The 15,772-nt window shown below is 64.7% G+C and overlaps 5 protein-coding genes across 5 annotated transcripts; 3 read left to right on the top strand and 2 right to left on the bottom strand.

The window, feature by feature from the left end:
* Positions 1–63: 63 nt before the first annotated feature.
* AMSG_05073 (C2 domain-containing protein) lies at positions 64–5,022 on the bottom strand (the record flags this gene model as incomplete). Its single annotated transcript, XM_013902678.1, has 2 exons — positions 64–4,687; positions 4,795–5,022. 2 exons carry the CDS (start codon positions 5,020–5,022, stop codon positions 92–94), a joined length of 4,824 nt encoding a protein of 1,607 aa, XP_013758132.1. The 3' UTR covers positions 64–91.
* A 418-nt stretch (positions 5,023–5,440) lies between these two features.
* AMSG_05074 (RNA pol II accessory factor) lies at positions 5,441–6,708 on the top strand (the record flags this gene model as incomplete). Its single annotated transcript, XM_013902679.1, has 2 exons — positions 5,441–6,657; positions 6,690–6,708. 2 exons carry the CDS (start codon positions 5,441–5,443, stop codon positions 6,706–6,708), a joined length of 1,236 nt encoding a protein of 411 aa, XP_013758133.1.
* AMSG_05075 (uncharacterized protein) lies at positions 6,568–10,911 on the bottom strand (the record flags this gene model as incomplete). The annotated part of the gene is made up of 2 exons (XM_013902680.1): positions 6,568–8,508; positions 8,544–10,911. 2 exons carry the CDS (start codon positions 10,909–10,911, stop codon positions 6,938–6,940), a joined length of 3,939 nt encoding a protein of 1,312 aa, XP_013758134.1. The 3' UTR covers positions 6,568–6,937.
* Positions 10,912–11,367: 456 nt separating this feature from the next.
* On the top strand, positions 11,368–12,772 carry AMSG_05076 (fructose-1,6-bisphosphatase). Its single transcript, XM_013902681.1, has 2 exons — positions 11,368–11,443; positions 11,640–12,772. Exons 1-2 carry the CDS (start codon positions 11,392–11,394, stop codon positions 12,638–12,640), a joined length of 1,053 nt encoding a protein of 350 aa, XP_013758135.1. The 5' UTR covers positions 11,368–11,391; the 3' UTR covers positions 12,641–12,772.
* An 88-nt stretch (positions 12,773–12,860) lies between these two features.
* AMSG_05077 (uncharacterized protein) lies at positions 12,861–15,750 on the top strand. The gene is made up of 2 exons (XM_013902682.1): positions 12,861–13,011; positions 13,175–15,750. Exons 1-2 carry the CDS (start codon positions 12,955–12,957, stop codon positions 14,900–14,902), a joined length of 1,785 nt encoding a protein of 594 aa, XP_013758136.1. The 5' UTR covers positions 12,861–12,954; the 3' UTR covers positions 14,903–15,750.
* The last annotated feature ends 22 nt before the right edge of the window (positions 15,751–15,772 follow it).

Here is a 15,772-nt window from a genome sequence, read left to right on the forward strand (position 1 = left end):
GCGTCGAGTGATCCGGAGCGAAGGGTGCTGCCCCGCCCCTCCGGTCAGCCAGGGGGGTTACTATCGAGACGTATTTTACGCAGCCTCTCGCTCACAGCTCCTTGTTCCCCCCCACACTCACATCGCTGCCGGTCATGTCGCGTGCCCACCACGCAAAGGCCAGAAAGGCCATGACTAGAAGCGCGAGGCCGAGCTTGATGGCGATCGAAGTGCCAAACGACCAAGTGTGGGCGACCGGCGAGCTCGCCACGGTGGCCGGCAGCTCGCCAGCGAGCTCCGAGGCCGGCACGAGTTCCGGGAGGGTGTCGATCGACGAGGTGGTGACACGGACGTGGAGCTTGCCACCGTGTGCTCCAGCGAGCTCGAGCCACATGTCGTAGGTCAGGCCCGGGGTGACGCACGACGAGATAGGCAGCGAGGCCGTGCCGAGCGTCGCGCCCTGGTAGTACATCTCCCAGTTGCAAACCGAGAGCCGCAGCACGTCGTACTCGGAGCAGCGGAAGCGGAATGCCTCGCGCCACTGCGGACCATCACTGCCGCGGACTTCGACCGTCGAAGTCGTCTGCGACTTGGGCCCAAGGTTGAGGACAACATACGGGTGGAGGTGCCCGCTCGACGGCGAAAGACCTGATGCCTCGAGAACCTGCACGTACACCGTCCGGTTGCGGGTGAGGCGGACCGACGCCGCAGACTGCTGCGGGGCACCGACACGGATCTTGAGGTGGACTTCGCCCGAAGACACGCCCTGCAAGTAGTGCCACGAGTCGTGGACCTTGAACTCTTCCAGTTCGCCGAGGTCGATACTCGCCTCGCCGAGCGGTATGTCCGGCCCGGACGAGTTCCAGTCGAGGATCTGGAGCTTGAGCGGCGCTCCGAGCGAGAGGCACTTGAGATGGAGATCCTCGTGCCAGACCGGCGCAGAGGTGTTGCGCCGGACAAGGGTTCGCACCGCCACAGCCTCAGGATCGCCGCTCGTGCCAAGGCTGAGCACACAGTACGGATCGGCCGAGCCCGCAGCACGCCGTGCCTCCAGCGCGCGCGCCTCCACCACCTGCACGCTCACCAGCCGCTCCGACGGCTCGGTAGAGTTGGGCGCGAGCTCCAGCCCGTCGGCCTCGTCCTCTTCGCCGGGTAGCATTGACCGGAGCTGGGCCAACTCACCGAGCTCGCCGGCGAGAAACTCGTAGAAGACCTCGACGTAGATCTCGCCCGAGGCCACGCCCTCGAGTGCCAGCCACATCCGCAGCGGCCGCTTAACCGGAATCGTTCGCACCGCCACGCTCGCCGAGCCCATCGCTTGGTCCGCCGAGAGCCGTTCCCAGTCAAAGACCGAGAACGTCACCGCGTCCGAGTCCTCGACATCCGTAAACTCAAAGGTCTCTCCCCACGACGGCGAGAGGGAGTTCATCTGCATCGACGTCAGCTGCAGCAACGTTCCGCACTGCACAATGACATACGGGTCCGAGCCGCCGCCGCGGTTGAGCGAGACCAGATCGCGCGCCTCGAGCACCGTCACCGTCAGCCGCGATGAGACCTCAACGGCTGCCGCCGCTGTCTCCTCGCCCGCTGCGTGGTGGGTCGGCATCTCACGCCCGCTGCGGCCCTTGGCCGGCGACGCCGCATCCCGCACCGCCGCCTTGGCCTCCATCAGCGTCTCCAGCCGCGCCGCCTCGTCCACAATGTTGTTCTTGGTGATCCGGAGATGGACCTTGCCGCGCGGCGCGCCCTTGAGCGCCACCCAAAGGTCCTCCTGGGTGCCCTCCTCCAGCGGCGCGACAGCAATCTCGGCCGTGCCGAGCGCCTTGGACGCGGCACGGCGGTTCCAATCGTACACCGTGACATACATCCGCTCGTCCGGCTCGCCAGACGCAAACAGCTGGACCTTTGCGTTCCACCGCGGTTCGGTGGTGTACTTGAGTGTCGGCGACTCCCACGACTTGGTTCCTAGCCGCACAATGACAAACGGGTCGGCAAGTCCGTTCGACTTTTTGCCCACCAGATCCGTCGCCTCCACCACCACCAGCGAGAGCTCGTACTTGGCCGCCGACGCCATGGCGCCCGAAAACGTGGCCAGCCGCGAGCCGACTGCAGGCCCGCCAACCGCCGCCGTCTCCGAGGTAAACTCGACCTTGATCTGCACTTCACCGAGCTCCTTGTCCTGCTTCCCACTCTCGTCATGGAGCGTGAGCCAGAACTTGAGCGGCCGCTCATGAGCCAAGTCCTTGAGTGAGACCTCGGCCGCGCCCATGAACTTGGCCGATCCCATCATGTTCCAGTCGAGAACCGTGAGATGGAGCGGTGCGACCCGAGTCACCCGCTCAAAGACAAACGTCTCGTTCCACGTCGGGTTCACCGTCTTCTTGATCTTTCGTGAGGTGTGCACGCTTGTGCCGAGCTGGAGCCGCACAAACGGATCGGCTGCCTTGGAGTGCTTGTCCATCACCTTGAGGTCCGCGCCTGACATGAGCGTCACCGTCACCGTGCCCACGTCGGAGAGCAGGTGCATGGCCGCCACCGTGCCGGCGTCGGTCACCCCAACCGCCATGCCGGTCGCCATGTCAGCAAAGACCGGCTTGCTCTCAAGCGTTAGCCCGAGCTGGATCTCACCCGACGCCACGTTCGCTAGCTTGTACCAGTTGACGCTCTCCGGCGCGTTGGCGGCCAGCGAACTGAGCTTGATCTCCAGCTCGCCAATGGGGTCATCCTTGGAGCCGCGGTCCCAGTCAAATACAGTGACTGCAAGCTTCTCGCGCCACCGCTTGCTGGATGCGTCGGTCGAGCCCGCAAACTCAAACGTCTCGCCCCACTTGGGCTCCAGCGTCTTCATCTTGGTCGCCGTCTTGACCAGCGACGACTCGCCGGCCTTGCGGAGTTTGAGCGTGACGTACGGATCCGACTTGCCGAAACGGTCGGCCTTGATTAGCTTGCGCGCTTGGATGACTCGGACCGTCAGCTTGTGCTCAAACGAAATCGGGACCTTGGTCGCCTGCAGCGCACCGCTCCGGCCGGCGTCTTCGCTTGTCTCGCCAGCATCGGACCCAAACCACGAGTCGCCGTCGTCTACCGCGGCGGCTGCATCGCTGTCACCACCCTCGGCCTCGTCGACCTCGTGAGCCTGCCGCGAGAGCATCACGCCACCGTCTGAGAGCCGCAGCACGTCCGGATGCCCGCTGCCAAGCGCCGCCGCGGCGGCAGAGTGCGGAGCTTGTGGCGCGAGCGTCGACCGCCGGTACGAGAGGCCGATGAGGAGCTCGCCCTGAGAGAACCCGTTGTCAGCGGACGGACCGCGGCTCTCGGACCCGCGGTCGTCGCCGCCGCTCTCAGCCTCCTTGCCCTTATCCTTGCGCTTCCGGCGAGCCTTGGCCTTTTTCTCGGCCGCCTTGGCCGCCTTGGCCGCCTTGGCCGCGCCCTTGTCGTCGGTAGCAAAAAACAGTGGGTACCAGGTCTTGTACTCTTCGTCGTCGGCCGACGGCTCGTCAACCGGCGCGGCGAGAAAGTCCTCCAGCGCGTCGAGCGGGACAACGACGCGACCCATGAGATCGTTGCTTCCGACCCGGTCCCAGTCCCAGACCTCGCAGTGGAGCGCGAGCGTCTTGCGGGCCTCGACATTTGTCGCGTACGGCGGCGGAAGCTCGAGATCTAGCCCCTGGGTCCACACCGGGAACAGCGTTGCCTTGCGGGTCACCGAGGTGGCTGAGATCGGCTCGAACGAGCCGGGCCGACAGACCGGGAGCCCGTCGCTCGTGGTGACAAGCGTGACCTTGACAAATGGGTCTGACGTGCCAGATCGGTCGTGCGCCGCAAGATTGCGGCCTTGGTACAGCATGCACCGCAGGTGCGAGATCGGAAGCGCGTAGGTAGCCAGCGCCGCATCGTCCGACGTCTCAACAACCGCCGCACGCGCCGCCGCCGCAACCTGCCACCCACCCGTCAGCACCACCCGGCCGGGCGGGGAGAGCGTAGCCTCTTTGCCGCGAAGAGCTGCTCGAAGCGTGCCGCCCGCCGCGTTGAGGAGCGCTGAGACTGGAAAGGCCGTTGCGCCCAGCAGATCATGCGAGACCTCGCGGCGAGGGTCCTTGTACACCACCGAGAGATGGACCACATCAGTGGCTTTGACGGCAGCAAAGGTAAACTGCTCGTTGTCCCACGCAATCTTGCCGTGCCGCACACGGTGGGTGTGAGACGTCGCCTCGGACTCGCCAACTGCCAGCACCGCCTTGATCCGCGGATGGCCCGGCAGGTCAATGTCGATCAGCTCTTCGAGCTTGATCACCAGGTTGCCGGTCGAAAACGGATCCGCCGGCCCAGTAATCTCCGCCGCATACGCCGCAGCATCGTTCGGGTCGGTGGCGTGAAAGTTGGCCCGCTGGCCCTCTTCGCTGAGGTACTGGTCACGGAGGCCGGCGGCCAGCGGCCGCTCATCAGCACCGCCCTCGACCCCGGACCTGGCCTCGTTGCTCAGCCGCGGAACGTGCACAATGTGCCCAGCCGAGCCCTCGACTGCAACGCTCTCGCCCGGTGCAACCGAGCCGTCATTGATGAGCGTTCGCTCGTACCGCGCGTTGACGTAGAGCACGCCATCGTCACCGTCGCGGAGAGGGAGGGCCAGCTCGACCGTCTCGTTTGGCGGAAGATCGATGAGCTTGACCCGGGCAGTGCCCAACGATTGCTTCGATTTGAACTTGTTCTGTACATACAGGGGGAGAAGGGGGGGGTGGGGGGGGGGGTGCGGTGAGGTAGCTGTGGTGGTGGGGGGAGGAGGAGGAGGGGGGGGGGGGTGCTTGGCTGGCGTACCCAGTCAAAGACGTAGAAGACCACGGCAGAGTCATCATCCAGCAGAGAGCGGTCGATGCTAAACTCTGTGTCTGCCTCAACCCAGACCGGGTTGAGCGTGTCTTCGATCTTCTCCGTCTTGTACTTTGCCTCGCCGAGGCGGACCACCACATACGGGTCGGACAGCCCGTTGCTGTCGGCGGCCTTGAGCGAGGTGGCTCTCACCACCTTGATCCACACCTTGTCCATACTGAGCTTTTCCACTGCAGGCTAGGAGGAGGAGGGGTGTGTGTGCCCGTAGTGGGATGAGAGAGTGGAGTGTAAGGGCGTGAAGGGGAGGAAGGGGGGGAGGGGGGGGGGCGCTTGGAGCGAGGGAGGAGAGGGAGCTGACGTGTTTGTTTGGTGGCTTTTTCGACACCTCGCTCGACGGCCACTCCACCACCGACCGCCGACCACCGACCGCCGACCACCGACCGCCGACCACCGACCGCCGACTGTCGAGTTGTCCGAGTCGCCTCCGATCCCGCCCCTCCTTTCCCTCCCTCCCCGCTCCAGCCCACTACCATACCGAAACCCACCCCACCCCACCCCAACCTTCCACCCCACCCCACCCCCCCCCCACTTCCCACCTCCCCCACTCTTCCCCCCCCCACCACACACACCACATATGAGCCAGGAGCCCGACTACCTGGTGCTGCTGCACGAGTACACCCATGGGCGGGTGGCGGTGGACGACAAGCGCGAGGCCCGCGAGCTGGAGTTCTCGCCAAAAGACGGCCCGTCGCACACGGCGGCGTACGACACGCCCGTGGGCATGGTGTACAAGACCAAGTCGGTTGCCTTTCCGCTCATTCAGTTCTGGATTCTGGCTTCCGAGCTCGGCTCCGAGTCGTCGTCGTCGTCGGTGACCAGCGACTTTTACGCTGTCACCGCCAAGCGCGGCCTCGCCCAGGACGGTCTCCTCGACTTTCTGCAGGCCAAGCACGTCCGCGCCATGCTCTTTGCGGACGGTATTGACCCGGCTGGCGACGTGGTGCCGCTCTCGCTGGCGGGGGGTGCACCTGCCACTGATGCCGCCACTGCCGCCCCGGCCGCCGAGCCAGCACCAGCCAAGCGCTCGCACTCGGACATGGTGGCCGGAGGCGCCACGACTGGGCTCGCAAGTGCCGGCCCTGGTGGTAACGACGCCGCCTCAGAGGGCACGCCGGCCAAGCGCCAGAAGACGCTGGCTGGCGCGAGCGGCGTGGGCGACCGGGCTTCGAGCGACCTGCATGCCGACATGGTGGCTGGCATGAGCGACGACGAGGTGCTGCGGCTTGTCCAGCGCAAGGAGCGCCACATGCACACCCGCAAGTCGGTCCTGCAGTGCGCCTCGGGCCTCCCATTCTCACGGGTGCTTAAGGTTCTTGACGACACGCTCAACGCCGAGAAGGCAGCCGCCGAAGCCGCCAAGGCCGAGAAGGACGCCGGTTACTCGCGGTACAACGTCGACGAGAAGAAGGCGCTCGAGGCCGCCGGCATTGCTGCCGGCGACTTTGGCATCAACACGTCGGCGTCGTACCTGCCTGGCTTTGGCTCGGCGCCGGCACCGGCGCCCGCCGCGCCGTCGGCGCCCAAGCCGGCCTCGCGCTCCAATTCGTCCGCCGCCCTCCCCAAGCACGCACCCAAGGGAAAGCCTATCATCCTTGTTCCTGGAGGCGCGTCGACGCTCATTAACCTGTACAACGTTCGCGACTTTCTGGAGCGTCACTCGTTTGTGACCGCCGAAGAGAAGCGCGCCGCCGGCGGCCGCCGCAACCCCAAAACCGTTGTCGTCCGCCAGCGCGGCGACGAGCGTGTGCCGTACCGCGTCGAGGACGACCCCAACAAGCTGACCAGCGACGAGTGGACCCGCGTTGTCGCCGTCTTTGTCGCAGGTCCCAAGTGGCAGTTTAAGGGCTGGCCGTGGAACGACCCCGTCGACATTCTCGCCCATGTCCGCGGCTTCCACCTGCAGTTTGACGACGAGTCCATTCCGGCCAACGTCAAGAAGTGGAACGTCCATGTCATGCGCATCTCCAAGGTGGTCCGCCACCGCGACCGCGCCATTGCCAACGCGTTCTGGGAGGAGCTCGACCGCTGGCTCACCCGCCGCAACAACTCGTCGCTCCGCGCGTGGTAGGTCTTACCGCAGCGCGTACCCGCATCCGCACCGCCGCGCCTCGACGTCGTACAGATACTTATTGTAGCCAACAAGGCCAATGAACTCGACATCCACCCGCGGCGCAACCACTGCCCGCGCCTTGCGCGCCGCCTTGACCAGCGCCTTGGCCTTGGCCTTGGCCTGCTTTCGCCCGCTCAACAGCTCGGTCGTCGGCGCAATCGTCCCCACTCGCGAGCCAAGAAACTTGATGTGGACGTACTTGCCTGCCGCGGGCATGCCAATGTCGATGACTTCGCTCGACCCGTTGCCCACTTCAAAGAACAGGATCGGCTCGGTCGACACCCCACGCCGCTTGAGCCTGCAGAACTCGTCGAGCGTCATCGAATCGTACTTGCGCGTGTAGCTCGCGAGCTTGGCCGCATCGAGCTCGTCGTGAACCCAGACCATGCCGTACCGCAACGGATACGCCGCCACCTTGGGCACCCGCACTACAAGCTTCTCCAGCACAAACCCGTTGGTTTTGTACCCGCAGTGCTCAAAGACCACGTCCTGGTTGCCCGCCACACTTTGCGACGGCGCCGAGTAGTGAACCCGCGACTCGTCCGCGAGCAGCACGTTGCTGATCTTGGTTCGTGAAGATGCCTCGCCGCCGTTATAGAATACCACAGCAAAGTCGTTGTTGATGTACCCTTGAGCAGACGCCACCTGGAACAGCCGCTTCCGCCGGTCTGCAAACTGCAGCAGCGCAAACGCGCGCGTCCCGCTCAGACATCCACACACGCCCACAATAGCCCACAGGACCACGCTCAGCCACGGTGCGGCTTCGTGCAAGTTCACGCTCTCCAGCGACCGCCATGCGGCTCCAGTCATCGCCACCTGCCATCCAGCAATGAGCAAGGCACTCAGCGCAAGGTACCGTACCTCAGCCAGCGATGTCGACGTCGAGACAAAGGCGGCCACCAGCGGCCCATACCCGTATAGTGAGATGGCAATAAGGTGCACAATGCATCCGCCGAGTCCGCCCGTCACCACCAAGCTGTACCCGACGCCGCGCCACGCCGTGAGCCCAAAGACGCCTCGCCCGGTATCGTGCTGCTCAATGAGCCAGTGGAGCCAGACAGGGACCACCACAAGCGCAGACGTCATCCCAGCCACCAGCACACACGACGGCAGCATCCGCAGCCGAATTCGTAGCGCGTGCTTCCAATCACGCGCCGCATGCCCGGCCGCGCTCGCAAGCAGATTGCTCAGCGCTGTCCGGTACACACCGGCCACCGCCGCGCAGACCACCACCTTGGAGTCCTCAAGCAGCCCGTTGCTCACCGGAATGTGGACCAGCTCGCTCGGCCCAAACTTTCGCTGAAACTCGGCCTTGTTGCGGATACGGAGCGCCGCCAAAGCCGCCACAAGTCCCAGACCGGTGAGCCCGGTCGCCAGACCGCGCAGCACCATGCTTGGCGCTGCTTCGCTGCTTGCCGCCGCCACCACCAGCATGACGGCGCCAAGTAGAACACCCATGGCGCCCAGCGCAAAGCTTGTCGCCAGCACCACGTGTTCCAGCACCATGTTGTCCGCCAGCGGCGAGTTCTCCACTGCACCCATCAGCCCCAGCAGGCCAAACAGGAACCAGACATTGATACCAGAAAAACCACCCCGAGCAAGAGCAGCGCCACGTCGGCCGGCGGTCCCTTGCGGCCCGACCGCTGCGCCGGTGATGGGTACGCCACCCCGGCCAGCCGCCGCTCGCGCACTCGCTCTGCCAAATCGACCACCGTCGACTCGTGGTCAGAGTCCGTATCGGACGACCGGAACGACGGCAGTGCACCGGCATCGAGTGCCATCTCTGTGTCCCGCCCGTCACGAGCCGCCCACTCCTCGGACGAGTCGCTCTCGTACTCGGACGACGATGGCGATGCCGACGATGACGACTGCGACGATGACAGCAAGTGCCGGCCTGGAGCCTCCAGCACCGTCGGATCGGACAGTGCGGTCATGCTACGCCTAAACAGAGCGACCGACCGCGCTTTGCGCTTCCGCACCACCGCCTCGTACTTGGCAAACCGCCTCGGCTGCGCAGCCGACTCGGCAGCGTCGCACGAGCGACTATGGAGAGTAAAGGCGGTCAGATAGCCAACAACGCCCATCGGGGCCAGCCACATCCACAAAGTGTCGTCAAAGTTACGCGTCTCGCGGTCGCGCCCGGTCTTGTCCGAGAGCGTGGCGTCAAGCGCAGCAACAACCGCAGTTGCCAGTGTCCCGATGCCAGCCGTGACAAACGCTGCATGCGTAACGACGGGCCACACACCCCACAGCGCAGTCTCCCACGGCAGCGTCGGGAGGCGGATCCGACGCCCGAGCTGGCGCAGCCGCGTGTACGACAGCTTGGCTGGGAGCGGCGAGAGCGGGAGCCACGCAGTGAGCTCAAAGCCGCAGAGCGTCACTGCCATCAGCGACGCCAGGATCGCGGCCGCCAGCGGGTGACCTGCCAGCGCAACAGCGGCTAGCGACCACGGCGCCAAGAGTGGAATAGCTGACATGCGCAAGAGCACAAACCGAAGCGGCGCCGAGACCACAAATCGAGCTCGGCTCCGCCAGCAAGCCAGCACGCCCTGAATGAGGAGGAGGAGAACCGCAACCGCAACCATCGGCGCCCCTGCATACGCCTGCTTGAGGACGCCCGGGCGGTCGCTGCTCTGCAGAAGGAGAACTCCGGTGGCGCCAAGCCCAACCGCGACGGCAAGCGTGGCAACATGGACCGCGACACCAAGCACTTGCTGGCCTCGGCTCTGCCATCGACTCCAGAACGCCAGGCCACGATGGGTCGGCGCGTGGGTGTCTCGGCCACGGTCGGACGGCTCAGCGTGCTGCTCTGAACCGCTCAGTGTCGACACTGACGAGCAGGATGCGCCCGAGCCCGTCGGAGACGGAAGCGATGACAGCGCAAACCGCGCATCAAGCTCGTCATCAGTTTCGTCCCTCGCGATGTAGCCGGCGTCCACAAGCGAGTCCACAACCGCATACGTCCGAGTAGTTGTCTCGAGGCGGGCGGCCAACATGGCAGCGCGGCGGTTGAGCGGCGTGGCTAGGGCCTCAAACTTGGTTGGCGACACCGAGATCGAGAGCGAGTTCGAGCTTGACGAGCCCGAGTACTCGTTGACAGTGAGTGTGGCGGTCTCGTACGAGTCGCTCTCGTCGTCGTGGGTCTGTGCCACAAGGTAGCGGGAACCCCATCGAACGGCAGGCAGCGGCTGCGCAAGCTCGGGTGCGTAGCGGGTGCGGACCACATCGCGGGCGTTGGCGCTCGCCGATCGAGCCCATACCACCGCGTGCAGTTCACGAGCAAGCCACGGGAGGCCAAAGGCCAAAGCAGCGACCAACCCATAGTACTCGCCGGCACCAACCGTGATGCCGAGGACGGCCGGGACCGCAAGCAGGAGCGAGCGGGCAGAGCGAAGGGCGTAAAAGCCAGACTGCGGGGCGTCGCTTGTCGGATCAATGATCCACCACGCCATGCCGAACACCATGTGGCTCGCGACGAGGACCACGACGACCAGCAGCGGCCAGGCCATGGTCGGCTCGTCACTCACCCTGTTTCGCACATCGGGCAGATCGGCGGTCGTTGCTGACAAAGCGAGCATGATGCAGCCGGCGCCGGCAACTACAACCAGCACGGCCTCGAGGATGCGCTGCAGAGTAAAGAGTGAGAGGAAGAGGCCCGAGTACTCGGCCATCCGCCACGGCAACCATTGCATGCGCCAGGTAGCGTAATAGTGTGGCTGCTCGGCAGCAAGGGTGGCCACTGGCGACGATGGCCACAGCGCCGCCAGCTCAAACACAAGCATCACTCCCACAATGAGGACAAGAAGTGGGAGAACAAGAAACGGATCAAAGGTGAGCAGCGCCACCGTGCCCGAGACCACCACGCCAAACGTGTTCACCAGTGATCGGATGACAAAGGCATGGGTCTGCTTGCTCGCCATTGTCTCGCCTGCCATAGATGATTGTTGCGTCAGCATCAGAGTGAGTTGGGGTAGGGGTAGGGGGGGGTAGGGGGGTAGGGGGAGTACGGGCGATGTGCGTACCAGCGCACCAGTGGCCGAGAGTGAGCAGGCAGTGGGACAAGAGGAGGAGGGCTAGGACGAGGACTGATGGGGCATGTGTAGCATTCAGGACATGCGTGGCCACCAGTACTGCCATTACAGCCAGATGATGGGGGGGGGGGGAGTAGAAAGGGAAAGAAGTGTGTGAGGGTGGGTGTGTGAGGGTGTGTGTGTGTGTGAGGGTGTGGTGGGGGGGGTGTGGGGGGGGGGGGTGCGGACCACAGTCCACACACCCAACACCATTGTTCCCTTGGTGTGCCAACAACGTGGCATGCCAACAGCCACCAAACCGAATACCCAAAGGTGGCCTACACCCTGGTCTTGACTTGCCTCTCCCGGGGCCACCTCACTCCCATACTCATTTCATACCACAACATGGCTGCCAACATTGAAGAGCTTGTCACCGACTTCCGGGTGGGTACCACCAGTATGTTGTTCAGAAGGGGGGGAGGGAGGGGAGGGGGGAGGGGGAGGGGAGAGCGGAGAGAGCGGGAGGGATGGGATCGTTGGTGTTAGCGGGTGAGCGAGGTGCCGGGGCAAGAGGGAGGGCAGGGACGGTAGGGTGGGGGGAAGGGGGAAGGGGGGGGGTGTTATTGTCGGTTGACTCACACAATGATATACAGTCAACCAGTTCATTGCGGCGATGGAGCGGCGTGTGCCCAACGCGACGGGAGCGCTGTCTGTGGTGCTGATGGAGATCGCGGTGGCATGCAAGCTCATTGCGTCCAAGATCAAGCGTGCCGGCATTGCCGACATCCTCGGCAAGGTCGAGGCTGAGAACTCGACCGGTGACGTGCAGGCCAAGCTCGATGTGCAGTCCAACTATCTGATGAAGCAGCGGCTGATGTCGACCAAGTACGTTCTGGCGTACATCTCCGAGGAGGAGGAGGCACTCACCTTTGCCGACCCCGAGTCCAAGACTGCCAAGTTTGTGGTGGCCACCGATCCGCTCGACGGCTCGTCGAACGTCGACGTCAACGTGGGCGTCGGCACCATCTTTGGCATCTGGGAGCGCAAGACCGAGCGCGGGACGGCGTGTGACCCGGATGTCGACTGCCTGCAGCGCGGGCGTGACATGATTGCCTCGGGCTACGTGCTCTACGGCTCGTCGGTCGTCTTTGTCCTCACCGTCGGCGCTGGCTCGGGCGTCCACGAGTTTACCCTCGATCCGGCGCTTGGCGAGTTTGTGCTCTCGCGCGAGTTCATGACCTACCCCGACAAGTTCAAGCACTACTCTGTCAACGAGGGCAACTACGCCAAGTGGGACTCGGGTGTCAAAAACTTTGTCGACTACTGCAAGGCCGTCGACAAGGAGACCAACCGCCCCATCTCTGCCCGCTACATCGGCTCGTTTGTGGCCGACTTTCATCGCAACCTCATCTACGGTGGCCTCTACATGTACCCGGCCGACTCCAAGAACGCCCGCGGCAAGCTCCGCGTCATGTACGAGTGCGCTCCGCTGGCCCTCCTCTCCGAAGAGGCCGGCGGCCGTGCCACCGATGGTGAGGTCGACATCCTCGACATTATCCCCACCGGCCCACACATGCGCTCGCCGCTCTACATCGGCACCACCGAGTCGGTCGACCTTGCCGGAAAGTTCCTCTCTGGTGAGATCGAGGCGTAGCCACCGTCCCAACCTTTGATTACAGCCGTGGACATAGGTGATAGACCGCAGTACAATGCAAGAGGTACTCGCTGGTATCAAACCTGGCATCAACCACCAACATCAGCTGTGGCCAGCTTGAGCCGCAGAGCCCCCCCCCCCCCCCCCGCCTCCTCTCATCTTTGACAGCCGCCACGAGGCAAAAATCCGGTCACGTGCGCGCACCTCTGCCAACCGTGTGACTCAACCCCGCCACCACGGAACGAGGACAAGGTCACGGACGAGTACTACACGCCCACGCCTGCCACCACTTCTCACGAGCCATCCGCTGAAGGATGGGCGTGGGCTGGGTCCAGTTTCAGGCCCACTTGTGGAAGAACCTACGACTTATGGTACGTGCACGGTGGCGGGGTTGGAAGGGCATGGGCGCGAGAGGCTGACGGGCATGATCCTCCTGCGCACCGCACCCGGCCTGTGGCCACGCAACTGCTCGAGAGCAACAGGATGGGACTCACAGAGCGCTGCCTGGGTTGATATGGGGAGGGGATGGGATAGTCAAAGTCATGGAAGGCTGCTGTGGCGACGACGGTGCTGGTGCCGCTGGTGTGTGTCCTGGTGGTGGCCGTGGCTCAGTCGATTGGGTCGTCGTCAGAGGGAGCGGCGCCATCGGGAAGTCGCGACGCGTTTGATCTTGGCCCCATCCCGCTCTGTACTCCGCAGCCAAGCTGCCTCTCACTGGCGTATACGCCTGGTAAGCATCCTGTCTTTGTTGCACTCGCCGAAGAGATTGCTCGGGCGAGCGCGCTGCCGGCGAGCACTGTCCGCGCCTTTGAGACACGCGGCGAGATGGAGAGCTTTGTGCTCGGAAATCCCAACACTACTTCGCTGGCCATCGAGTTTGTGCCCGAGGCCCTCCCAGATCTACAGTATGTGGTGTGGTACAACGCGTCGCTGGAGAGCGAGGCTGCTGGGTGCTTTGCAGCAAGCGGACTGGTCGATGTGCGGTGCGCAGGTACGGTGCCGCGGATGCGGGTCCAGGCCATGGCAGCGGTCATGGCAGCAGCGCTCAATGTAAGCGCAGCAAGCGCCAACATGCTCGGGAGGCCGATGTCTGCGGATGGGCGGCTCGCGCTGGAGCTGAGCGTGCGGCCGCTGACGGTCCCGCCCAGCCGCGACGAGACTGCGGCGTCGGTCTTTCTAGCCCTCATGTGCGGCATTTACCTGGCCGGGGCGCTTGTGGCCTCGGTGGTCTTGGTCGTGCTTGTCGGTGAAAAGGCGAGCGGATCGCGAGCGATGATGTACATCCACGGCCTGCACAACTGGGTCTACTGGCTCACCTGGGGGCTGGTGTTCGAAGCCGGCGCCGTGACCGCGGCTGGCGTGGTGGCTGGAACCGGCCAGCTTGCCGGCTTTCGGCTCTTTACCTGCTCCGGCCCGGGCCTCATGTTTGTGGTTGCGGCCGAGTTTTCACCGTCATGGTCGCGCTCGGCGCGGCGCTCTCGGTCCTGGTCAGCTCGGTGGCGGTGGCAGTCGGCCTCGCGGTGGCGCTCTCCATTTCGGGCCTTGTTCTTGTCCAGCTCCTCTGCTCAATTGACCTGTACATGCTGTGGGCCGGCTCGGGCTCGCCCGCGCTCTGGGCTCTGCTCTTCTTTCCGCCGTTCCAGCTGGTCAAGATCGGGACCGACATCAACTCTGGCTGCTCTGCGCAGTATGCGACCGATCGCGACGCGACGCCGAGCTTTGCGTGGCGCGACGTCTCGCAGGCACCGCAGTACGGACCGTCGGTCGGTCTCAATGTGTGGGCGCCGTCGCTCTCGTTGGGAGTCCTGGCGGCAATGGCGGTTGGCCTCTGTCTCTTCACCTGGTTTGTCGACTCGTGGATCCGACTCCGCGATGCTCTCTTCTGCTGCCGACCGTCGTACTACCTCCCGCCGCCGCCCGAGACCGTGCCAGAGGCCAAGGTGCTCGGCATGTACGCCGCCACCTCGCCGGCCAAGTCGTCGTCGCCGCGCCCAAGCTCGGGCGACGCCACGTCGGGCGGCGAGGGCACCGGGCCGGATCCGGACCTCGAAGCCGAGGTCTCATCGCTGCTGGTCCTCGACCATGGCGGAATGGGGCCGGCCACCGGCGAGCCTGTTCTCCCATTCAAAGTCTACAAGATGTGCAAGAGCTACGGGCCAAAGGCAGCGCTGCGCGACGTTTCGTTTGGCGTCGAGGAGGGCACCATGCTCTGCATGCTCGGCAAGAACGGCGCCGGCAAAACTACGCTTCTCAACGTGCTGACCGGCATGGCGACGCCGTCGTCGGGTGATGCCGAGGTATATGGCCACGCGCTCTCGCGAAACACCCACCACATCCGTGCGCTCCTCGGATTCTGTCCGCAAACCGACTCGCTCTGGCCGCAACTGAGCTCGCGCGAGGTTGTCGCCCTCTTTGGCGCCATCAAGGGGGGGACCGGCGCACAGCTTGAGCGCGACGTGGCGTCGATCCTCGATCAGCTGCGGCTGACCGGTGAGGCCGACAAGCCGCTTGTCACCCTCTCTGGTGGAACGCGGCGCAAGGCCTCGCTCGCAGTCGCGCTCGTCGGCTCGCCGCGTGTGGTGGTCCTCGACGAGCCGACCGTCGGCCTCGACGCCATGTCGCGCCGCGCGGTGTGGGCCCTGCTCCAGAAGCATAAGGCGGGCCGGGTCATGGTCCTTGCCACACACTCCATGGAGGAGGCCGACATGCTCGGCGATAAGATCGGCATCCTCGTCGACGGCGGCCTCACCTGCATCGGTTCTTCGGCCCACCTCAAGGCCAAGTACTCGGCTGGCTACAATCTGGTCCTAGAAGCCTGCGACGGGTCGACCGCGACCCTTGGCGCTATTGTGACCCATGTGACGACCCAGCTACCTGCTGCCCGACTGGCCTCGGCCGACGGCACCGAGCTCATCTTTGCCCTCCCGCGCAACGTGGCGCCTGCCGAACTTGCGCAGCTGTTCGACACTCTCGAGGGCGTAGACGACAACCTTGTTGTCGATTGGTCCGTCCAGCACACGTCGTTGGAGGACGTGTTTGTCCATCTCACCAATACCACTCCGTAAGCTCGACACGAGACTGCGATATCGTAAATCCCGTCGAGAGCCTCACCAGGCCGGTGCGCCTCAGGCC

The sequence above is a fragment of the Thecamonas trahens genome (genome assembly GCF_000142905.1).
Source record: "Thecamonas trahens ATCC 50062 unplaced genomic scaffold supercont1.21, whole genome shotgun sequence".
Taxonomy (NCBI): domain Eukaryota; order Apusomonadida; family Apusomonadidae; genus Thecamonas; species Thecamonas trahens.

Coding starts and splice junctions, on each gene's coding strand:
- AMSG_05076 (XM_013902681.1), top strand. CDS start 11,392: ATGGCTGCCAACATTGAAGAGCTTGTCACCGACTTCCGGGTGGGTACC. Junction 11,444..11,639: donor CTTCCGGGTGGGTACCACCA/GTATGTTGTTCA, acceptor AATGATATACAG/TCAACCAGTTCATTGCGGCG.
- AMSG_05077 (XM_013902682.1), top strand. CDS start 12,955: ATGGGCGTGGGCTGGGTCCAGTTTCAGGCCCACTTGTGGAAGAACCTA. Junction 13,012..13,174: donor GGAAGAACCTACGACTTATG/GTACGTGCACGG, acceptor GGGATGGGATAG/TCAAAGTCATGGAAGGCTGC.